Below are 27,212 nucleotides of genomic sequence, written 5' to 3' on the forward strand. Positions count from 1 at the left end.
TTGTTCTTTATCAGTAACATTGATTTATCAAGTTTTCATGCAAGTATTAAATACACTACGAATGAAATTGAACTCTTCTATAACACAAAATCAACATACCCTTTATAGATATATTTAGAAAAAGACCAGATGCCAATATCATGAATATTTAACGAATGTGAAGCGAGTCTAAATTTTGAGCTAGCCCTCCGACAAAATGAATTATATAGCTAGACAAACAAAATTGTTAGTCAAGGAGTGTGATAAGATTTCTGTAAATAACACGTTTGCTTATGAGTTTTGAACAGCGGTATACTACTGTTGCCTTTCTTTACTTCTGTTTTCTAACGATAATACAGTTTCTATGTTTTTACATTATCAAGTCACTTTTTATATACAGAAATGCGGTATTAAAAGATAGGCGAAAGGAACCAAAGGAACATCCAAACACATTAGTCGTTAACGAACTGGTAATACAATGGCACCCTACCCCCCGAAATACCATCAAAAGACACACAATAGTTGATACTTAAGATTGAGCATCACGAATCCCACAAAAAAACCCAGCAGATAATGATCTCATGTGCTCTGAAAGAACAAGCGGAGCGTGCTCAACATTTGTCACTCTTCTTGTTGCTCATGTAGCTAAGTGCAATTCGGTAGGTCACAATCGAGGAAATGACGACGGGATCGTAGTTACAACAATTGGAACACTTCCATCGCCATTTATGAAACAGAAGTTAAATCGACCAATTGCGATGTCGTCCGTTTACGAAGACATGATTTGACCTTCACTATTTGAATATCTTGGTTTTATAGCTTCTATGTAAGCAAAAGCATTTTGTAGAATTTCGTAGAAAGGCCTTTATGATCATGCAGTAATTGGGATTAATAAGTTCTCTGTGAATCTACAAATTGATCACAACTTTTTTGAATTTTTGGTCCTCACTGCTCTTCGGCTTTGTACTTCTTTGGCTTTATAACTTTTTTTCATCTGAGCGTCACTGATGAGTCTTATGTAAACGAAACGTGCATCTGGCATATTAAACTATAAGCCTGGTACTTTTGATAACTATTTACACAACTAGGACGATGCCACTGCTGGTGGACGTTTCGTTGCCGAGGGTATCACCAGCCCAGTAGTCAGCACTTGTCAGCATGGTTTTCTCAATTGCAAGAATATCAATTATATAGTCATTTATATAAATTTCCTCTTTACAAAAGTGTGAAATTTTCAAAATACTGTGGATTTCAGTTTCCAAGGCATATATTACCTTAGCCGAATTTGCCAAAACTTTTTGAAATTTGGGTCCTCAACGCTCTTCAACTTTGTACTTGTTTGGTTTTATAACTGTTTTTATCTGAGAGTCGCTGATGAGTCTTATGCAGACGAAACACGCGTCTGGCGTATTAGATTATAAGCCTTGTACCTTTGATAACTATTTGATACGTTTTAGACCTGGAGACAGAATCATATTGTTCAATCGAGAAATTGATTCTTATTCTGAATCTTTAGATTATTAATTTTATTTGCCTTGTGGGTATAGACTTTGGATTTCACTGTTATATATTCTTTTCAGTCTGTAGTTATTCTACACTTGTATGCAGAATGACTTCAAATAAATTGTAAAGAAGCCATGCTGTCAACCAAGGTAGTGGAACTACTGCACTTTGTCTATCTTTGGACTTTAGTTAGCGGAAATCATGAATTTAGTATACCGAAGGGATGCAAATACAAAAATACTAGTAAGTAATAGTAATAAATCAATTTATTTCATATTTATTGGGAGATTCGTTTTGTCTTTTGTGAACATTTTTAAGAAAAATAATTTGGGAGTGAAACAAAACATGTCTGCAGTCTGTATACGCCTAATGTATATCAAGTCGAAGACTTTTTATAGTTCAATATATTAATGAGAACGACACTACCTAGGTGTACTATCACTTGAGTTATCGTTGATATGTTCATAATAAAAACTTAATTGTTAACAAAGCTTTGAACGTTTGTAATACTAAGGCTTTTCTACCTCAGGAATATACAGCACTTTTATGCTGACATGAATTATCATTGATATGTTTATATTTATAAATTAACTGTTTACAAAAATTTTATTTTTTTAAATACTAAGGCTTTTCTACCTCAGGCATATATTACCTTAGCTGTATTTGGCAAAACTTTTAGGAATTTTGGTCCTCAGTGCTTTCCAACTTCGTACTTTGTTTTGGCCTTTTAAACTTTTTTGGATTCGAGCGTCACTGATGAGTCTTTTGTACACGAAACGCGCGTCTGGCGTATATACAAAATTTAGTCCTGGTATCTATGATGAGTTTATTTACCTTAGCTGTATTTGACAAAAAATTTAGGAATTTTGGTCCTCAATGCTTTCCAACTTCGTACTTCATTTGGCCTTTTAAATATTTTTTTATTCGAGCTTCACTGATGAGTCTTTCGAAGACGAAAAGTGTGTCTGGCCTAAATATAAAACTTTTATCCTGGTATCTATGATGAGTTTATATACAAAGTGACAAATTGACTGAGACTAACAGACTATCAAATATATTTTGTTTTCTCTCTCCTTTATCCCAATAGTAACACAGAAATTTAACCCTGTAGAAAAACAAATACCACTAATAATTTGTATTCCTAGCCTCGATATATGATAACGAATTATTTCATGTTTGAAGAGCATCAGTCGCTAAAATGTTTTTTTTTTCCATATTAATGAAGTTTAATATTTAATAAATGACTGTTATTCATTTTGAATTTATTGAACCATAAAATTAATTTTTGACTCTTCACATTCAATAATCGGCGAAGCGGATAAATATCAAGAGTCAAAAATTAATTTTATGGTTTAATAAATTCAAAATAAATTATTGCCATTCATTATAAATAAATTTCTATCAAAAATAAGGCTCAAAGATATATATTAATACGAATAACAACGTTCACAGATGTTTGCGTATACCTACACAACGTTAGAGTAGGCGTGTTGCCATAAAAATTGATAACATTGAAAATAAAGCTAATTCTTTAAACCAATCAGAAGACAGTAAATACACCAAATGTATGGTCAATGGTAATAGAAAAGTATTTTCAATGCAAATGGTCTTAGGATAATTTGTTTGTATTTGTTTTACATGAAATACTTGAACCTCATACATTTTTACATCAAATTAAACGCATTTTGATGTAGTCAGATAACTTTGTAAGTTTGAGTTTTGGTGTTTCGCTTGAACAATTTGAACTCCAAACTGTTTTTTTTCATTTTTTAGAATATCCGTTGTCTTCAGTTTCCTGGTCTTGCTTTGTTTTTAATTGGAATAAAATGTCCTGCTGGTTTGACATGGAAAAATTATTCAATCATGAAAGAAACACCAAAGAAAGTTACAACATAACAGTGTCTTACGAAATAAAGTAAGTATTTTTAATAACTAAATGAAAGGAATGGAATGTAACTCTGTTAGTATAAACATTGTTTTATCGTTTGAACTACATCACAATTAGATTTTTATAAAATGAATACAACACTTATAAATTATATGAATTTAACTTTATTATAACTTCTCATAGTCGAATATTTAGAAGCCAAGGACGACGGTAATAGTTATCTGACCCAAAAACACATAATTGCCGAATTCATCTTAGGTCAACTTTACCTGATGAAGTTGCATAAAACCTTAGTTTCTTAATAACGTTTGATGTTATAAAAAATTGTGTTGACCTTAGATTGATTTGGATTTTTTGTTTTGTCGTTTTTAGGAATACAGCTGTATCGGTTATTATATTCGACCTTGGTCTAAAATGGAACTTATATGATGTGTTTTTTAATCATTTTTTATTAATCATGTCAGTATTGAACTACTGAAAACTGAGTTGAAGACACATTTGAGACTGATGGTCTTCCAGCAGGTCTTTCCAGGTATCGGCTCAGTTCTGTAAAATGAAATAACACTTATGAATTCCATGCGGCCGAAGCGCTTTCTAGATTCTCTTTCATGAGGAACTCTCATAGCCTAATATTTAAAACCCATGGATGTTAGGAAGCGCAGCAGATAAAGAGCCATATTAATATACAAATATTTAATTCAATCAATGGAATTTATTTTTTACACAATTAATATCTAGTTTTTCCATTATCCACTGTACGATCAGATATTTCTTTCACTTATTATCTAATGATAGACAGAGAATACTAAGATTTTTTTTTATTAGATTGAGCCAGAATGAAATGTTGTCATCGCTTATTATCGTATGTCCACCTGTCTTGCAATAAAAATCGTTTCAACTGAAACAATTAGGGGTAATTCAAACAAAACCATCCGGCTTAGGGTTAAGGATGTTCAAGTTCGACGAATCAAACAATGACTTCCGTTACTACACGATAAAGCATGACACATGATAATTATTAATCTAAAACTATTATTCAACACGGTTGAAGTTTTTCTTCTAGGAATTTTAAAAATTTGTCATTGTTAATGTAGAATAATTCATCATATATTGTACATTTTGCTTCACAGATAATTGGTGAACAATGTGTCGCATACCCTATATGAAACTTGTTAAGGTTAACCTACTTTACCTTTACTACCGTAACGGTTAAGAAACTACGTACATGTAATATGTTTGTCTCCTGATTCTCCCACCCTGTATACCAGATGAAGAGCTCTGATATATCACTATATTAATGAGTGATTGTCGCAGTCAATTGAACTTAACTCTGACCCTAAAATCATTGATGCACAGCCAAATTCCAAATAGAAAATTTGTATCAATGAATTTAAAAGAGGTTTTTAACACTAGTTAATCTACTTTACGTATAGACTTGTTCAGTGTTCATCTATCAAGTCACTGTATATATTCTGTTAGGTACAGAGGAACAGGGGTTAGATATATTTTCTCTCGTCTATAAACAACATTTACACTGATAGATAATGACATATTTGTTCTTCTTTTTATACAGTTATATCTCCTTCCAATCTTTTACCGAAGTATCGCTAAGCGACAGATGTTTGCAGAAATTAGACTTCACTGGTGAAGTCGGACACACGACTTTCACACTGAAGATTTCTCATTTAAATAAATCAATGACTCGAGTAATTCAATTTGACAACAAACAAGCTGGTAAGTGTTTCCTATCTGCTCTTTTAACGCATAAACAATGTATGCAGACATGCAGTAAAAATTGAAATGAAGTAAAATTGCTATCAGTTGAGCATGTTTTATCATTAAAATGTTCATATTTATAAATTAAAAAATTGAAAACAATTTTGGCTGTAGGAGGTGAAACATTAGTTTCTTAGTAATTTCAAAATTTATAAACTGACAATTTTAGAAAGGTTTGTTAAATTATGTCAGTGCCGAAGTAACTGTTTACAAAATTTTGGAATTTTTGAAATACTAAGGCTTTTCTACCTCTGGAATATATTACTTTAGCTGCGTTTGGCAAAAGTTTTAGGAATTTTGGTTCACGATGATCTTCAGCGTCGTACTTTATTTGGCCCTTTAAAACCTTTTTGGGATTCGAGCGTCACTGATGAGTCTTTCGTAGACGAAACGCGCGTGCGTCTGACGTAAATACAAAATTTAATCCTGGTTTCTATATTGAATTTTTTCAACCATTTGGTCGATGCCACTGCTGGTAGAGTTTTTATTCACCAAGGGTATCACCAGCGCTGAAGTCAGCACTTCTGTGGTGACATGAATTATCATTGATATGGTCATATTTATAAATTACCTGTTTACAAAATTTTGAAATTTGAAGTACTAAGGCTTTTCTACCTCAGGAATATATTACCTTAGCTGTATTTGGCAAAAGTTTTAGGAACTTTTGTCCTCAATGATCTTCAACTTCGTACTTTATTTAGCATTTTTAACTTTTTGGGATCCGAGCGTCACTAATAAGTTTTTTGTAGACGAAACGCGCGTTTCCTGGTATATGTGATGATTTTATTGTCAAGTCAAAGTAGTAGGACTCTAGGTGACGAATACAAATGTTTAATCATGACCTGCATATTTGAAATACAACGTTGTTTGCCAGACATTCAATTCGGAAAAAACAGAATGAAGAAAACATAGTCCTAACTTAACATTAAGAAATTAACTAAAGAAATGCATCACAAATAAGTGAATCGGGTTTTAAATGATTCCTTATACCACACATTCAATAAATGACCTTAAAAATGAAGGAAAAACGCATCATACAATCAGTCCAGTAGTCATTTTTTTTTATCCTAACATGATTTCCGACTCGTTCAGTTTTTCTTATGAGGCTGACTTCATACACGAAATTCCACGGAAGAAAAACAGAGGTTAGCAGTATCCTTTTTTTTTTTCATTTTCCGCTATATAGATAATTTCCTCTCTCTTGATGATTCCAAATTTGGTGACTATGTTAAACGCACCTATCCCATCGAACTAGAGATACAGTATGGAACGCCACGACTGCCTTATGTTCATAATCAGCATTATACGCAGTGTTCACAGCATTATATGAAGTGATCACAGCATAATATGTAGTGCTCACAACATTATATGAAGTGATCACAGCATTATATGCAGTGCTCACAGCATTATATGCAGTGTTCACAGCATTATATGCAGTGTTCACAACATTATATTAAGTGCTCACAACATTATATCAAGTGCTCACAACATTATAATAAGTGTTCACAACATTATACGTTTTTTGTTGTATGATGAGATTGATGTATGATGAGATTTATGAATGATGAGATCATTCGGTAAACTTCGTTTTTAGCGGAAATTACCGAATCCATAATTGGCAAATTACGGTAATGCCCAGCAAACAAATTTAAAAAGTTATTAAAATCATGTTATCATAAGGTAGCATACAATATTTAAAACTGATTGAAATAAGTAAGGAAAAGATGAAACTGAGAGGTGAATGATTGAAGTAGTTCTGTTCGTCGTAAGAAATACGAATTGCAAAATGTAAGTTAAATAATAAAAAGTTTATTTAATGAAATATCGTAGGAAAATTTGTATGATATATTCTCGAGTTCATTTCCTACTGAAGAAATTTAGCAAGGTGCCACTTTATAGTCCGTACTCAGTTTTAAAAAGCTTAATTACCTTTTAAATAAAACAGTCAGCTTTCTATAACACATAGGTGCCATATTACGCTAGCTTATATATGTCATGATAGAGTCATTTTTGGCATCGATTTTCAGAATTTGGCATTTTTACATGAATAAGTATTTAACAGATATGGAAAATGCAGTTTAAAGCATTTCACTGTAGGTGTTAAACATAACTTCACGTCAATTATTCCATTTTTTACAAGCTTTTTAGCACGGCAAGTACTAAGATTGTCTTCTAAATCTGATCAGCAGTCTTATATAGAAATTTAAACTTTCATAGAAAAATTTACCCTTTCAAGACCCTGTTTAACATTTTCATTTAAAGTTATCATCTCTTATGAAAACTGAGTTTGTGGGGATGATGAATAAAACGTTTACTACGTTTGTTCGTCAGTTTGCACGGTACATATATATATAAAAGTGGTATGCTTGCCAATGAAACAACTTTCCACAAGAGACAAAATGACATCACAGAAATTTTAAACAGCTAAACGGCCACAGTACGACCTTCAACAATGAGGAAAGCCCATACCGGATAGTCAGCTATAGAAGGCCCCGAAATGATAAACGAAAAATATTCCTAATTTATGTACAAACAAACGATCGAAAAACTAACATGTATATAACACATTAATTAACAAACGACAACCACTGAAATAAAGGCTCCTCCTGACTTGGGACGGCCACATATATGCAAAATGTGGCGGGTTTTAACATGTTAGCGGGATGTTGGTATCCTCCCTCTAACCTGGGACAGTGGCGTAACAGAACAACATAAGAACGAACTATGAAAATCAGTTGTAAAAGGCTTGTTAGTTTTCTCGTTTGAATTGTTTTACATGGTCGTATCGGGGCCTTTTATAGCTGACTATGCGGTATGGGCTTTGCTCATTGTTGAAGGCCGTACGGTGACCTATAGTTGTTAATGTTTGTGTCATTTTGGTATTTTGTGGATAGTTGTCTCATTGGCAATCATACCACATCTTCTTTTTTATATTAACTCATTAGATGGGTACAAATATAAATACATATGATCTAACAAGAAAATAGAGTGAACGTGCATGTGGGCCGGTACTTGTATATCCCAACAATAAAAAGACACTAAAAGTACTGATCTGAGAGTATATATAACTAATATAGTACCATGCTGTTGATTAAAAATAACATCACTCCAGACCCTTTTGTTTTCCACATAATTAATATTGCCAATGATTAAAAAGTTCCGGGTCGAATCGATACCAATAATATATTCACCTGTTAACTATTACATTATTCTGACAGGAGTACCACGAAACGCTGTATTTAAGATTTTGCTATATACATGATATACACGGGTCGTTAGCACAGGGCTAAAACTACTTAATTCAATCATTGTCACGTTGTTCCCGATTGTAGTACTTTAATCAGTATGACTTTCTAAGATGGCAATACGAATAATAAAAATCTGGACTTAAAATAAGGCGTATAGGTACAGCATGCACAGTTTTCAATTTGTTAGACGTAAAACAGCGAATCAAAGATTCAATTTTATTCATAACTCATAATCATAAAGGACAAAACTGTTGATTAAAAAATACTCCTTTCCAGAGACTTTTGTTTTCCAAAAAAAATCAATAATACCAATATTAAATTGACAAGTTCCAGGTCGACGGGTTCAAACAGAAAGATGTTAAAAGCAGAGAAAACTTCATCTTATAATCGGCATGACTTTATCAGATGACAATATCAATACTAAAATAAGGCTTACGCATAGTTATATTCTTTAATTCAGTCACAGACCCGCGATATCACGGATGTGTTCTAGTAAATATATATACATATTAAGTTGTGAATATGGTGAAACTAATCCTCAAAATAAGTTTAAAATGCCCTGCATGGTGTGGAATAAACTTGGGTTAAATTTATCATACTTCTTAATTTACTTATTTCAATCCGTTTTAAATATTGTATACTGCCTTAATGATCACATATATAATAATAACTGTTAAAATTTATTTGCTGGGCATTAATTTACCGTAATTTACCAATTATGTTTTCGGTAATTTCCGCTAAAAAACGAAGTTACTGAATGATCTCATCATTCATAAATCTCATCATACATCAATCTCATCATACAACAAAAAACGTATGATGTTGTGAACACTTAATATAATGTTGTGAGCACTTAATATAATGTTGTGAGCACTTAATATAATGTTGTGAGCACTTAATATAATGTTGTGAGCACTTCATATAATGTTGTGAACACTGCATATAATGCTGTGAGCACTGCATATAATGCTGTGATCACTTCATATAATGTTGTGAGCACTACATATAATGCTGTGATCACTTCATATAATACTGTGAACACTGCGTATAATGCTGATTATTAACATAAGGCAGTCGTGGCGTTCCATAATACAGGATACTTAGTACGACATATACAGTCAAGTCTTCCTAATATATTGACGTACATCTAAAAATTGACAATGAGAGTCGGGTTTAATCAAAACTTTATGACACAAGAGATTATTTCGGGTTCCCAATTGGGAACTTTCTATTTCTATGTAGCAGCATTCCTGCAGCGACTGCATACTGAGTATATATATCTCAATTTATACGATACCATATTCGCTGCTTTGTATTCCTATTATGATTTCCATGATAGAGGAATGCTGACCATAAAGAAGCTATCAAACCAAGAGTTCCAGATGGTGAAGTTGAAATGATCTCTTCGAAAAATTTGCGTTTGAATATCACAGATGATAGCGGATATGATCCTATTGTGAAAACTACGATCCCTAGCCCTTTTCAAGATCTTTACCTACGGAATTAAACTTATTACCAGGTTTGTTTGTACTAACATGAGCAACACGATGAGTGACACACATGGAGAAAGATCCGGAGCACTTGAGATCGACCCCCAGTATAAGAGGGGTTTGTTTTTTTAGTCTTTAGTATTCGTTGTTGTGTATTGCGTACTATTGTTTGTATGTTTCTTTTTTTTATTAGCCATGTCGTTGTCAGATTATTCTGAACCAATGAGTTTGAATGTATCTCTGGTATCTTTCGCCTCGCTTAAATTATGTCTCAAATAAAGAATCTTATTGCTTCCACGGTTTCTATTTATACACACTTTCCTGGCTTTCTAATGTTAATGTTTGATTTAAATGAACTTTTTTCTTTTATTTGTTTCACTATATGATGCATATATAGAGTCTTATATTTTGTATGTGTGTATTATTTTTCATGTTATGTTATCTTTAATATAGTGCACTTATACATGTAACCAATTCAAAAGCTTTCTTGCAAGACTTTATGATATCTGTAAATAATGCACATTGATTTTTAATCGAAATGTTGACTTTTGACATTGAATGTGCTAATAAGGTTTAGAGGTTTGATGTGCCACAAAACAAAGTGCAACCCACCATTTGTTCTTAAGTGCCAGTCTGCCTAAGAATCAGGCAGTGGTGAAAACATGACCAAAAAAACCCACCCAATTTGACATTAATTTCAGTTCATAATATGTAGTTATGCACAAAAATAACATTCATTTCTGTTTTCTGTTCTGGTAATAAAAGATACAATTTGGTTGAAATGCACTAGAAATTAACGAATAAGGGGAGATAACTTTGTAATTTGCTATCATTCTAACCAATTTTCTAACCGAATTATTTGATATTACCAGACACGCACAAACGAAAGACTAATAATTTTTAACTCAGGAGGATTGTTAGTATTAAATAGAATGATTAGCTCGGTGGGTTTTTTCTGATCATGTTTTGATTTTTACCTAAATTGCCTGATTCTTACAAAGACTGGCACTTAAAATGTCCTGTATCAAGTCAGGAATATGTCAGTTGGTATCTAAATGTTCATTTTGTTATGTATGTTGCATTGTCGTTTTTGTTTTGTTCCACTTCAGTGTTTTGTTGTTTTGTTGTTTTGTTGTTTTCCTCATATAGTTTTTACTTTGTAACCCGGATTTGTTTTCTTATAATCGATTTATTACTTTCGAACAGCGATATACAACTTTATTTGCCGTGTACTGATTTAATTGGGATTTCACATGTCCTTGAAGGAGCCTCGACAGGGAATTTTTTCATTTCTATCGCTAACAATAATCATTAACAGGTTCAAGTCAGCTTCTTGCACTTGAAAGGGGAAACTAAACTGATCAAAAGATTATCAAAGGTACCAGGATTATAGTTAAGTACGCCAGACGCGCGTTTCGTCTACATAAGATTCAACAGTGACGCTCATAACAAACTTATGTTCAGTACTATTTTCACAAACGAACGTAAGAAAAAGAAATTTAGGCTCTACAGTTCCCTTTTTTTATTTCGCAATGTTATGTCTTTGTAGTGTTGTAGTGTTATGTTTTTTCTTTATAGTTAAACCAGAAGCAATTAAAGGCCTTCAGACAAATCGAACAAAATCTACAATTCATTTGGAATGGAAATGTCCATCCACGTATGAAGGAATGGAGTTTCGAATACGGTACAGATCAGAATATACCAAAAACAACACTATGAAGGAATGGCAGGTAACAATTCATTTGTTCTGTTCAGTCAATGTATTGTTAAAAGAAGAACTTATAGTATTGGCACAACCATACTGAATTGTTATTTATGTGTTCATGCCTACTGATTTATATTCTGATCTAGAAAAAAAAAAATTCCTTTGAAGGATATAGGTATGATAAATTTTACAGGCAGGCTATGAGATGCCCCTAATTAGCTATTAGATGCCTGACATCTTTATCCACTTGCTGTCTTGTACTTATTGAATTATTTCAGTGTCTTGAGATCCATCTACAGACAAATTCGTGTCACTAATGGTAATCTGCTATGTACACTGGTTTATAGGGTGATTTGTGTTACTAAATGGTCTACATCTTAGTATGAAACTTATTTTTTCACAGACTTCGAACTGTCTTGATCAGTTTTAGATTACGCATTTACTGCAAAAAATCACCTTTACGTTGGTAGCCTTAAATATTTTTACCATAACTTTATTTTCAGGAAAGGAAATACATATGGAATATGACTTATTCAGACTATATGTTTCATTTTTATAACTACGTAAGAATTGCATATAAGGAGCCGGCGCACCTGATATTAATTTTTCTTATTGTCACAAACACATGTGTAAAATGTGACATAATTTTAGAAATCAGAATTGAAGGAAATATTTAAAGATTCATTTAAATAATAGAAGAAAGAAAAAAATGTAACATTGCATTTTTTTAATAGTTCTTTTCTGTAAAAAGGATTTTTATAATGTTTAATGATAATATAATAAATTGATAAAAAGGGTTGATTTTTGTGTTATTTGTTAACTTATCACGGATCATTGTAATAAGCTAAAACGTTGTTAATACAAATCAAAACTTATCTCTAAAACATGAAGTGATAATAAGAAAACAAACACAATCAGCTTCTATTTCAGTAAAACACGTATATAACTGTAGCTTTCGGGGTAACACACACTTTAATTTTAACATCTGCTTACTCACTGGTAAGGCAAATATTTGTAATGGCATTTTAACAAAATGCTGCTCAATAAGAAAGGAACATTATTCATAGAATAACAAAAAGTATTATACAGAAGGAAAAAAACAGAATAACATGCAAGTAAAAAATACAAAAATTATATTTATTATCAGATTTTAACGCTATTCAATTGAAATTTATCTTACTTTTCTCATTATTTAGCTTATAATGAATAACATCTTACAAAAGTTTTAGTATTTTATACCCCGAAGAAATCAATTCAAAATTTCAATGATTTCGCTTGTTCCAACAGACTTAAAACATTGAACCCTATCCAGACAACAGACCAATTTAGTAGTAAAATCATTAATAATTCAATTCATCGAGTTACAGATTCTAAATAAGGTTTAAGATATGAGCGTCACTGATGAGTCTTATGTAGACGAAACGCGCGTCTGGCGTACTAAATTATAATCCTGGTACCTTTGATAACTATTAACCCTTGAATATCAGGAAGTATTACTGTTATTTTCCCAGCTTTTAACAAACAAATGCGCCAATCAGTATTTGTCATTTTCAGTTCGAATACCAGCTCGTATATTTTACATGACATAAACATATTGTTATTAATTGTTCTTGATAGTCTGCGAGAGCTTATATACTTATGATCGAATGATGATTTAAAACCAAGTCTTGATAAATGATTAAAAACGTCAATGAAAATGCATTTTGTAGGATCATTACATAAGACAATGTCAGTATTTACATTGAAGAAAAAGAATTTGTTTGTGTCTATACTTTCATCGATTATTTTCTCACAGTGGGGTCAACGGTAGCTTACTTGATAACAAACCATATAACGTATTGCACAATTACTCACTGGCTAGGCCATCATTATTACTGAATAATTCAGAAAGTACTGCTGAATAAGTTGAGTTAAAATGTCTTACTGTGCGTATTCAATAGGCTTTTGAGTATCCCATAAGCAATGGTTCAAACAGTATACCACATCGCAGTTTGCATTCATCTCCAACAAACTTATCAATTCGTAAAATATTTTAACTAATTGCAACAGTAAAAGGTTGTTGGTTTGAAGCGAGTATAGTAAAATAAAAAGTTCCCATCCAAATACAGTTAGTTGTTGTCTATATCAAGAAATCTAAATAAGATATTGACTTACTATAATAGCTTTGTTTTCTAACAGCAAGTTAGTGCACAATTGTTATTTGGATATTTTTTACTCAAGCAATGGTAAACTATTTGAAACATTGGCTTTGTGATACCCCTTCGCCTATTGAATAAGCACAGTTAATAATAATTAAAAAAAATGAACATTAATAATTGTTTTTGCTAGTCATTTGACTCTACCATTAAGTTACATTAAGTTTCATTTTGCCTTTTCCGGAAAAATAATTGAATTTCGTAAATTTGACACACATACGATGAAAAGTTAAACAACAAGTAAAAGTTAAGCATTTGATAAATCTTTCAAAGTATGAAAAACACAAACATCATGCGTTTTTTTTTTTAAATATGAAATTAATTTCTGCCTCTATTTTATATTAAATTCAAATGTGAAAAATAAGCTTTATCAGTCCGATAACGTCAATGTGTCAGACAAGGTTTAGTAAAGTCACCCAATATTTACATCCGGATAAAAACTGGAACCAAGAAAATGCAGATATGAGCTGTTATCACAAGTAGACCCTATTAAATAAAACAGTTACAGCAATAAAGTACTTTAAGGTGTATTAATCAAATGTCGAAAAATTTGTTTTAGTCTTTGCCATCCAACTGTAGCGTTACTTTAACCAACTTGACAGCCTTTACGAAACATGATATAATAGTGGATGTCATTCCAAGAAATGGGAACCGATCTGGATTCTGGAGTTATCCCTTCACAATTACAATTACAACAGACGATGACAGTTAGTAGCCAATATAAGGATTAAAATACTATACAACTAAGGGTGTATGGGGATAATGAGGTTCAAATAAATTAACGTTTCGCATGGTAGGTGATGCATTCATAGAACAAAGTACGTATCCGGTATCGCTACTTTTGGAATTCGTGCAATTCCTTTAAGTTTGTTTGCTTTCTTGATTTGTATCTTCTTAATCTATGAATGAGATTTAAACATTTACTGTAACCTAAATACACTATGAAAAGGTCGGTATTTTATTTGCGCATTTTAGTATTACCAACTCAATATTGCCGTTAATAATACGAATACAGAATGAAGATATATACACTTACTTCAAACAAACTCAGCATGTATATCATTCTTAAAACTGTGTACGCCAGTTACACTTTGTATCTGCGAAAGTCTCATCGCTCGAATTATAAAAAAGTTTTCAAGACCAAACAGATTGAAAAAAAGACCCTTAATTCCAAAAGGTTTTGTCAAATTCAACTGGTTTTAGAGTATGATTACTTCTGTATATTTCAATATATATGCCTTACATCACCCTTTTGACAAACCAGACTCAGTTCTTGTAAGACTCATGCAACTCCACCATTATGTGTTTGTTAAATTGAATTTTCATCTTATAAATGTTTTGACGAGATTTGAAATCTTCTGTGAAATGTAAGTAAATTAATCTCACTCAATTGATTTCAAATCTACTATTGTAGTTTTATTCTTATTTCCCATTTCCGAAATTATGTCCATCATATTTTTTTAAATATGTATATTATAAAGTTGTACAATATTAATAATGAATATTTATTATATCATTTAGTTCCGCAGGCAGTGCCCGAATTTTATCCTGGATATTTCTCAAGTGTCAACGAATCGTGTATAAAGATATACTGGAAAGTGAGTGGTAAATGAACTGCATATTCAAGTAACATATCATCATTGTCAAGAGTTCGTACGAAAAACTAAGAAAAGTACAGAAATATCAATTCGAAGAAAAAAATATATTAAAAAAAAATGTTGTTCCTAGTTTGGAATTTGATAAACTTCTTTCAGATAAACCTATTGCATTATCTACAAAATAAACGTATCAATCATATTTTAAAATTGAATTATATTATTGCGTTATCTACTTAATAAACGTTACATTTCAAAATGGCATTACATTATTTCAGCCTATACCTCGCGTGAAGAGATGTGGGAATATAACTAACTATAGAGTGACAATCATAACGTTAAATGATAAAGAGAGCAACAAGGAAATACTAATTCCACCCACAAAAATATCTTTAGACACTTTGATTGATCCTAATCAAACCAATCGGATAGAACTAACACAGAGCAATAGAAGAGGTTATCCCAACGTCCCTGATGCTCATATCTTTGTTTTTCCTGATAACTCTCGTGAGTATTTATTCCATTTAGAAATAACTTTGATAATGACATTGTAAGAATAATCATTGCGGGTTCATCTATATTGTCAAACAACCGTAGCATTATGTAGGATGCTCTTTAATAGTCGGAAGATATTTAAAACCGATATTGCTTATATTCGTATTTAGTTTTCTACCCTGCTGTAAATATGCATTGCAGGACGTTACTGGTGAAAAGTTTACTGAAGTTTTGTGATATGATTCATTTAAATATTATATGCTTTATAGACCAGATACCTAAAAAAACCCAAAGTATACGAATACACTAAAAACAATGATATTGTTTATCAACAAACAGCAAGTATACAAGCAATCTTACTGTATATGTAAAACCGAAAGGAACATTTGATAAATCTTATCGAATTACCATTCTCAAGAATGGTCATACCAAATAAATCGAAAGCCAAGTATGTGTTACTTCATAAAAAATGAGTTAAAATCAACAAAATGAATATTCAACAGCATAAGTCGACGACAAACTGACACGACCATAGCACAAATCGAAAAGTGACCAAAAGAATGACAATAATATACAAAACACAGCAACGAAAACTTAAGACTGAGAAAACCGAATCCCAACAAAAACAACCCAGGAAAATTGCAAGTTCTCCGGAAGAGTAAGAAGATCCTGATTTTCATTTCCAATTCCCTTCGTGTTGCATATGTGAGTTCAAACTGACTCAGCGATAAGTAGAATTCAATTATGTCGAAATCGAGGAAAGAAGGAAGTGATTCTTTAACATGTGAAGTGTTGTATGAACCCTTTATATGAAACTGCCTGGCGGAAGGGTCATTTTTGTTACAACGCCTCTATAGTATTACACAAGTAATCTTGATGTACATCGATCAAGATAAACTGTATATAATAAAAGATGTATGATAAACATAACATATGTAAATATGAACATATCTGCATATTTGTTGAGATGCATATATAATAAACATCGGTTGCTTTCAAGATGATTCGAATAAAAATGTCGTTGAAATTGGAAATCTATTCTTTGTGAGTTTTTTGAAATTTGTATAAGTAAAAGCAGAATGCACAAATAAACTCATAATACATACAAAAGTTACAGAAAAATTACACAAAAATATATGCTAGTATAATATTTCTATTTGTTGATTACAATGTTGTTGTTTTTTGGAAATAATTAAATTATTTTATTGCACTAAATGCTTTAATGTGTTAATCAGTATCATTACTTCGAAGGTCCAGCTTTACCTACACAATTTAAGGTAGAAACGCTGAACAACAGTTTGGTCTTATTAACTTGGAAAATATCATCTGAAACTGATAACAGTTCGTTCAAAGAATTGTCCACTGTAACTGTAGTGTGGTGTCATGGAACGTTACCCAATATTTGTTTTGTGAGTTTTTGTGTATATTTGCTTTGGAAAAAAATATCTGTATCTTGTTGTTTCTTAAACATGTGTTACAGTTAAGCCTAATTAGATGAGCTGCGACTTTAATTATATTGTTTTATTTTAACGTAAATGTAATTTGTGACTCACCCATGGTGATAATTTGAGATCTGACACGCAAGTGTTAATCCATATGAAAAATAATACGATGCTACAGTTGTTTCCGATGATAAAATGTCAACAACAAAAAAATGTCTGCTGCTATATAAACATGCATCGTAGGTTATGCGAATCCAAACTCAGTAAAACTTTTGCAATCTGGTATACATGGTATAGGAGGACACAATCGGTAAATTTACAAATCAGATTATTCTGGCATCTTAAGATCTAAGATTCGCAAAATATATTGTGGCTAGTGGGTTGTGTCACAGATAGTATCAAATCGTTTAACCAATTCGTGATGGTGACCATAAAACTTATGGCGTTTCAATTTCAGTCGTTTAACCTTTATAAGCCTGATGAAAAACAAGAATATGTGGTTATTGTACAGGCCATATTTGTTGTCGTTTTATAGTGTTGATCTATCAAGCTATGATAAACGTCTTATTTGCTTATTTTTTTTTTGTGGTCTTTTATGACTTACCTTAAACAAATAATGACTGCTCTTCATTATAGATCGAATTGTAACTTTTCGATTTGTGGATATTTACATTTCCAGTTGTTAGTGTATTTCTCAGCTTTCACACATAAGCTCGTGATGATTTCTCCGTATTATGTAAATACTTATACTGTTTATCTGTTATTTGTATTTACAGGAACCAATTGAGTCCAAGATTTTCCCATTGCATATTGAAAGCATAAATACGTTTACTGTTGTATCATTAGGCAAAGGGAATTATTCTGATTATATATACGGACTGACTCTAGGAGCAGAAACAAAAGAGGGACTGTTAATAAGCAGTGGCATATACTGGTACGAGGACTGTGTTTATCACATTAATGGAGGTATGTAGTTACGTTTATTTATTCTCTAGATGACTGTCATAACTTCTACAAAATTACATTTGCCTATGAAGGTTGATTGAACATTATATCGTTCAATGGTGAATAATAGATGTAGAAATAATGTTACAAATAGAGGATAATGAGATTATTTTTTATAGTATGCATTGTTTGTCGCCGTTATGAATGGTGTTTGCGTTCTATTAACCTGCATTTTCAAAACCTACAACTTTACAATAAAAAAGAAAATTCAGAAAAACTTCTGATTTCCGAGGAAAATTCAGTCAGAAAGTCCATAATGAACTGGGAAAATTAAATGACAAAACACATCAAACGAATGGACAACAACTGTCATATTCCTGACTTGGTACAGGCATTTTCAAATGTATCAAATGGTGGATTGAACCTAGGTTTATAGCGCTAAACCTTTCACTTGTACGACTGTCGCATCAAATTTAATAGTATTGATAATGACGCGTGAACAAAACAAACAGACACAATAGGTAAAAATGTCACAAATAAAGGTTCGGTAGGTTACATTCGTGAAAAGGGAACGGGGTGGCAGTCACGACACAAGGAACACACACGATATCATTTATATAACAGATAAGCAACGTGTTCATATAGACCGAAAAACAAATATTGAGCAGTATGTCTTCTACGTAGAAAGTATTATCAATATAAAATAACTTAGCGCCTTCTCGTATCATAATGCTTTAAATTTGTGTACAGAAGCAAATTACAGGAATTTTGGGTCCTCAATGCACGTCAACTATGTACTTGTTTGGCTTAACAACTATTTTGATCTGAGAATCACTGATGAGTCTTCCCATATGTAGACGAAACGCGCGTCTGGCGTATTTAATTATAATCCTAATACCTTTGATAACTATTCCCTACAGTTTTTTGTCAGTTCTCCTACAGTATTGTGTAGTAGGTCATTGATGTCAAAAACCCGGTAAATCTCTTTTGGATTTTACCTATCAATAGGTCTTTACAGAGGTAAGACATATGTTATCAAAATTGGCCAATCGATTCTAGAAAACAAGAGTGCTATAGATGTGTAAATGTCCGTACCAGCTTTAACTCTCATTTTTTACTATAAAAAAGAAGATGTGGTATAATTGCCAATGAGACAAATATTCACAAGACACCACATGACTATATATAATAGTTGTATAATTTAATTGTGTTAGCATTTTACAACACAAAATGTTAGTATATTGCGATAGTTTCAGTAAGAGATAAAAACATGCGATGATTTAGAAACTTAACGGTTTTTGTTACAGAACCACCAATTGGACCAGTAATTGACAGAGTATTACCATACAACCATAATGCAGTGTTAGTTCAGTGGAACCGGCATACTTGTCAACAAAGTGGAGGAGTTATTGGATACTTTTTAATTCGATTTTGTGAAACAATGGGAAAAGCCTGTAAAGGTAAGGATACATAAGTTATATACTCAATACATATCAGAGAAAAAAACAAAAAACAAATTTCGATTACAACTATGTAGAATATAATTTTCAAAATTAACATAGCAAGTTCAAATTTCGTAAGCTATCAATGGGAATCATAGTAAAGTTAACCGAAACTTAAAACCATAATTGCATCTTTTATACTTCTTGATGTTCAAATCGTCGCTGGGCTTCTAAAATGTCGTATATGACTTTTTTGGCTAAAAATACTTTTTGACACCAATGGTATGGGCGGTAGGAAATCTTTGGTGTTACAAAATAGCATACAATTAGACCAATCAAAATGTGTGAAATAAGACATATTACAAAATTGCCAATGTTAGTTGTTTGTAAAGTTTGCTTCCAAAATGTTGTATGAAATCTTGAAAATCGTTGTAGAATGGCTTTGGGGAAAAATAATTGTACATGTCTTTATTTCTGTGAAAATAATTTAAGTTCTTAGATAATCCAGAAATATTAAAGTTTTTATATTTCACTGCTATTTACAAAAATGTTCATGTTCACATACGACATTTTGAAACCATGCATTTAGCCAAAATTTTCAAATAGATATAGGAAGATGTGGTGTGAAAGCCTGTTTGTGAGATATTTTTTTCTTAAAAACTTGTATTTACAACATTTTAGAAGACCAGCGACGATATGTAACTGTTGTTCATTTGTCCGTGTCATCTTTTGTGGTCTACACACTCTACCCTTTTAAAACTAATTTAAAAAAAATAGAAATCGTTTCAAGAAAGAAATCACATTGATAAATGTACAGTAAGGGTAAACCTTCTATTATGTTGTGTAAAGTTTAATTGCAAGTTTTTAATTATACTGCAGTTTAAATACAAGACACACATTTCAGTACAAGTAATCCGTATCTGGAATAAGTTTCACCAGGTACGTTAGGCAGACAAAACATTCGAAAAGTAGCTTTTCCAAATTCTTGAAAACGAAAACCTTGTTATAAAAATAAATCAATTTATAAAAAAAAAATTATCTTCAAAATCGTGCCAAGAAAAAATCAATGGCTATATGGGCGCGCTTTTTTTTTTACTGCAAAACCCAGTAAATTTTCAGATAAAGAGATTAAAGGAGGAAATATATGTGATGCTTTATCACAAAAACGATCATTACGATGTAGTTTTTTTCAAACTTCACATTTTATGGAAATCATCAATCAATCGGGAAAATAGTGTCAAAAATCAATCTTATCAAAGCATTGAAAATGCACTTTCATAAGAGACACGTCACAATAAATTGGTAAATCCTATAACAAATATAATTTAACTTTAAACAGGACCTTACCATATTAGAAATTCGTCCACCGATAAGAGTTCTCACGTTTTGTCGAACTTGCGCAATGGACAACACTACAAAATCGAGGTTGGAACGAAACACAAATATGAGAAAACCAATGGTCCGTGGAGTGAACCTGTTTACTATGATGTTCCGGAAGTTCAAGGTAATAGTTTGTGCTGGTCATCTTTATTAATGAATTATAAACTAGTGAAGTGAATCTATTAAATTTCGGTCGCGGTTTTGTTGTTGTTGTGCATACATTTTTGTTCATGTTATGAATAATTGGTCCCCTACTTTTGTGTGCATTCAAAATGTTTTATCACACAGATAATGACACATTGCTTTGATGAAGTACTACAAATTCGGGTTAAAAAAGTCACTACTGAATAATGGATTTCATTTAATTATATTTTCCTTTGGTTTAAAGAGGCATACAATTCGAAGGCAATTTGTTGATTGTGTCAATGTATGAAATCATGACGAGGTTATCAGTTCCTTAGTAGTCTGCGTTGACATGAATTATCATTGTAATGTCAAAAAATGAAACCGTTTGTTTTAAATACAAAAATTGAAAATGTTTTCCAGAATGCATTAGATTCAGCAAAACCAATTGATTGTGATGATAATTTATTTGCAGATATATGTTTTTTTTCAGGTTCCCAAAACATTATAATTGTAGTTGGCACAGCGGTAGCTGGCGTTGTTGCTTTCGTCATTTTAATCACTATTGGAGTGAGATTATTAAGGTAACTTTTAACTAGGAATTGTGTGTTATTTTGTATTCACTATATATACCGCACATGTACTTGATTTCATAAAACAAGAAATCAAACAACAAATAAGACATGGGTACCTCAATGCTCTTAAACTTTATACTTGATGTATCTGACATAAGCAATATTGGATATAACAGATGGCGTTTTTTAACCTTATAGACGTCTTACCGTTATTTGTCTTTGGATTGGTGTCATAGACCCAAATGTCCTTTATTAATATGACTATGACAGAAACAAGACTATCAACGTAGACCGAATATCTAATATGAGGCCCGTTTTTTAGTTGACTATTTTGGACGTTATGTTGCCATCTTTGTTGTTCATTCCTACAAATGTATGTCAACTAAGCCATCATGATTTGTAAAGTATAAACATATAAGAAAAGAATGATGTTTTAAGCAGCTTTACACAAAATCAAAACAATACTGATAATATAAACACAAATCATAGTTAATAGTATTGGAAACCGACCAGACGCCATTTGGTAATACATGACGTCACATTTGACGTCGACTTTAATGTAAAATTATTGTAAATGTATGTTGATTTACACCATAAACTGCCTTTTACCGTACCTCGACTGACATTTTGGTGAAAATATGGTAAATACAATTATTAGCACTACATGCAATTTTTTGAACGTTTGAATTTAGCTTCATATTTCTCTTGCATTACATTAATTCCGAATAATTCCCAAATGAAATACAAATTCATTTGTTTTTAAAGTCTCATTACGTTCTAGATGTATCAATATGATTCATGATTTTTTTTCATAAACAGTTGACTGACTTTTTATAATATTTTCAGACATAAATGTAAGAAGGTCGACGAAGAGACCAGAATTGATTATACAGTGTCAATTAAAAAGGTAAGTTCTAAAAATATCCGAACTGGATTGAAAAATATTCTATTGCAAAAAAAAGCGAGGCGAAATTTACCGGAGGACAATAACATGAATTAGTCGAAAAGAAATCGAGAGCACCATGGTACAAAAAAAAATATTTAAAAAAAAAAGCAAAGAAAAGATAAACAGCAGTCTAAAAGTAAACTAATGACTTAACGACACGAACTCCTCAGTCAAAATATGGGTACAGCAGTCATCATCGTGCAACAATTTTAAAAGGAACAATTTAACAGAACACAAAAACATCTGTCTACAAACCAATCATTGATCGCTTGTCTGACGTCAGAAAATTGTATACGTCACATTTATTTGTTGTTCAATCTATATACAGACAATTTTTTAATTTCTAATTGGCAATATTAGCATACAGGGTTAAGAAATCAAAAGTATATAATAATTAATTTCAGAAATAGATCGATATTTAAAATAGTTCAAAAGTTATATAGAATGTATAAGAATCCACAAATAGTTCATTCCATTACGCGATTGAATAATTTTGACGTTTGCTGTTCACCGTATTTTGTAATTCAAAATAGAAATATATCATAATGACATATAAATTATGATAAAACAATATTATACTGACGGGAGCTTTTAAAGTACAGAGTCACGTTATAAGAACCAAATAAACACAAAAAGTCGCATATACAAAACACACCAGCAAAAAATAAAAGACTCCATTCAAATGTACACAAGGCTTTAGTCTATCATGTACCAGTGTTGATTTTTAAGACATATTCTTTAAGTTGATCTGATTTGTCCGACAATATAGTAAACTTAAAATGCAAGCATTTGTTTGTATGAATTTACATGCATCTTCATTTGATCTTTGAGAAACCTCTCCTGATTGTCTAGCTGTTTCGGATTACTACTTGTTTACAAAAAGTTTTTGATTGACAGGTTACCGGAAGTTAAACTCGGGGACTTGATATGGATTTTGAGGTCTGATATCGACATTGGCCCCGAGGGTTTAAAACCAAACTTGACTTCCGGCTATTATTGGTCATTCAAAAACGTACATATCAGTACAATATATGTGATAAAGTAAACTTAAATTGCAAGCAGTTTTTCTAATACTCTTACTTCAAGATATTTCATATTTCAAATAAGATAAACTATGTCACTATTTTTGCAAGATATCTTAAAAAAATTATGTACAATACGTTTTGAGATTTTTTCTAAGGTTTATAAGATATAACAAATATATCTTATACAGTATAAAAGATATCTTATGCAGGATAAAATATATCTTATTCAGCATTAAATATATCTTATAATGAATAAAAGATATAGTATAACGTTTATAAGATATCAGATAAATATGTTTTCATATCAGTTATCTTAAATACTTTATAAAATATTACATTTATTTTATAAGAAATGTGAGAAAATTTATAATTTATAAGATATTTCACATAATTTTTAAAGAAAACTGTATAAGATATCTTATTAAAGAAGTTGCGGGAGATATATTGTAAAGGTAATTATATGAGATATCTTATAATGGAGATAAGTTTATAATGGTTGGTAATATTTCAATTTGTTGTCATTCATTTTGTTTTGTCATAATATTTTTGTTTTACTTTTTAGACAACAAATACGACCGAATATGAGTGTTTGCTGGAAAAAAAGAAAACGTTTGGTGGTGACAGTGGTTTTGATGGGTCGGGTGAATTACGATATAACGATGCCGATGATTCTAATGTTACAAGACTACATAGACTTAATAGTCATGATGCAAGTTCGATGTTAGACGGAATCGTAATAGATCATTTCAAAGAGCAGACGTCTGAGCACAATAACACTTCACATAACGTTCCTATTGATAGTGATATGAATGACGGTACCTACAGAGAATTTATAACTCATAGCTCTGATGATGATTCTGATACTTCATCTTCAGAAACAGACAGTCAGATATCTGAAGTGTCGTGTGACGGACAGCAAATACAGCATAGAATAGAAGACATTCCAGACATTTTACTTCCTCGTTCATCCCTAAATGAAAGATCGACTTTGGAAGAGACAAGTCTAACAATCGATTCATATTGCAAAGGTTACCAGAACAGGAATGAAGATGAAAGAATCGAACCTATCGTAAGAACAGTAATTGACAAAATAGCCACTGAGGAATTCATATGATAGAATGAAGGAAACAAAAGGAGCATAAAGTTCAATGGAAATTAACTAAAAATTGTTGCAAACAAGTTATCTCCCCATATCAAAACTAATTGAATTCCATATTGTCTATCCAGTTTTCATAAGGTGCAAAGAAATTGACAATTTTTGTAAGTGACAAATATAACATTCCGATAAAAAAAAAAGACGGGGGTTTGCGATATGAGATTCATATTTAAAAAGCTATTTTCAGTCTTCATGAATCTTTCAATCATCAAATTGGTTTTCACACTTTTCAGTTTTCGGATAGTCATGCGGCGGAGATATTTCAAAATTTTATGAAACTTTTCTTTTTATCTACTTATATATAGTTATTTCTTTTCTCAGAAAGACAGATCTTTCATTTAAAGATCTTTCAATTCAATTTGCTTCAATACAGAAGATAATAAAGTGTGTAAGGGATATTATTTGATATGTATTTGATAATGCAAAACTCAAATACTTTGAAAACAAGCATGAATCCATATACTCATGTGTAGGATTTTGAAAATCTTATTCACACATTGAATTTTCGAAATAATATTTTTACCAAACATGTATCATGATTTCGTACTCAGTTTGTGTCAGTCCTTAACACATCTTTATATACTTTTTAACTGTATCAAAGGATTAATTGTTCAAATATTTCTAATTCCTATACAATAACAGCCATTTACTTAAAAGATTTGGAATTTGGGAGGGAATTATACTATTTAATTCTGACTAAGTTATTTTAAATGTATTGCCATTTAATTCGTTAAAAATAGCTAAAAAATATCTTCTTCTCTGTGATGTGAAATGGAAAAAATCAACACAAAATCATAGCTTCTCCCTATCATAAGCATGATTCAATATTTTACTCGCAAAGTGACTTTTTTCAATTCAATTGTACCTTGCTTCGTGATATATCTTTTGTAACTGGATAATGATTGCTAACGTTTATATCTAGACTAGATTAATTAGTAATTTTAATTTCACATTACAAATGATGCGAAGGATTTACTAGTATTAAAACATGCGCGCATCAGAAAACAATATCCCACTTAAGCCGGTAGAATATAATGCAAATCTTTGCAGAAAATAAGATTTTTTTCGGTATAAAATTCAGCTATAAATGCATATTCTAATATATTTTTCTTGTCGTTTAACAAACCTCGGGGTTTCAGGACTGCCCCAAAAAAGACCCCCTCCTACTGCCGGCCGTTCATTATATTAATCCTTACACTTTCGATGTGTAATACAGCAAGAAAACCCTAAACATATACATTATCTATATAATCTAATCCAATATGTTGCTTTAATATAAAACAAAATAATAGAAAATGTAGTTGAATTGTTATGTGTGATCTGTGTCGCACCTGATTCTCACGGACATTTACATTATACATTTATTAATAAGACACCAATGATTTATTATATTCTTAGGAATGATAGTATATATAGGCAACTTATGTCTTATGAAATACTTAGCGAGGGATCGGTTAGAAGTACATCCGATCTTTTACCAGTTTTAGCCGAGATAGTGTTGCAACATAATCCTCATCAAATATTGAATTCATTTCGTAAGCTACCATTATGGCATAAAATAACTGAAGATCAAATCGAACATTAACAATTTTTAAACGAACCCTTTCAAATTCTGATTAAGAAAATGGACTCGGATAATGCAGATATTGATACCATATACAACGATATGATACCATATACAACGATATGGTGACTATTTAGTATGCTGCAGCGGATAAAACAGTTCCAAAGTGCGAATTTAATCCTTTAACTAAACCGTACTGGACATCTGGTGTTAAGATTGACCACAAGAAGGAACGAGCATTACTAATAGCCTGGGTTTTTGATGGTCGGCCTAAAGGTATACATCACGATTCATATAAGTTATACAAGAGATCAAAACATGAATTCCAAAAGATACAACAGGCTGCAAATGAACAATATATACAACAAACTAACGATGACATTAATAAGGCAGCTGAATGAGATATCCGACTTTTTTGGAAACTTATTAAACGTAATAAAACTATCTCGTCCAAAATTTAACCTGAAATAATCTAAGATGATAATATATGCAACTCTCCCGAAAGCATTGCTAATGCATTTATCGGACTACTTTTCGAAACTCTACCAGCCTGACAGTGATGAAATGTATGAAAACGGCACGACACTACAGGTTGAACTTGATAACAATAAAATATTAAAATCTTTTATGAACAAAACGTGTATTTACCAGGTGGTACTATCAAAAAAAGTGAAGTCGATGGTATAACTAAACTTTTGAAGCGTAGAAAAGCTAGTGGCCATGACAAAATTCAACATGAA

At 31.5% G+C, this 27,212-nt stretch overlaps 1 protein-coding gene across 1 annotated transcript; it reads left to right on the plus strand.

Moving 5' to 3' along the window:
* Positions 1 to 1,567: 1,567 nt before the first annotated feature.
* LOC134716195 (uncharacterized) lies at positions 1,568 to 26,965 on the plus strand. The gene is made up of 15 exons (XM_063579034.1): positions 1,568 to 1,725; positions 3,256 to 3,397; positions 4,944 to 5,104; positions 11,463 to 11,614; positions 12,093 to 12,152; positions 14,344 to 14,491; positions 15,306 to 15,382; positions 15,658 to 15,886; positions 17,126 to 17,283; positions 18,093 to 18,282; positions 19,569 to 19,721; positions 21,043 to 21,207; positions 21,700 to 21,790; positions 22,628 to 22,688; positions 24,315 to 26,965. The coding sequence occupies exons 1-15, from the start codon at positions 1,617 to 1,619 to the stop codon at positions 24,864 to 24,866; spliced, it is 2,448 nt and encodes an 815-aa protein (XP_063435104.1). The 5' UTR covers positions 1,568 to 1,616; the 3' UTR covers positions 24,867 to 26,965.
* Positions 26,966 to 27,212: the final 247 nt, after the last annotated feature.

The sequence above is a fragment of the Mytilus trossulus genome, chromosome 1 (assembly GCF_036588685.1).
Source record: "Mytilus trossulus isolate FHL-02 chromosome 1, PNRI_Mtr1.1.1.hap1, whole genome shotgun sequence".
Classification (NCBI taxonomy): domain Eukaryota; kingdom Metazoa; phylum Mollusca; class Bivalvia; order Mytilida; family Mytilidae; genus Mytilus; species Mytilus trossulus.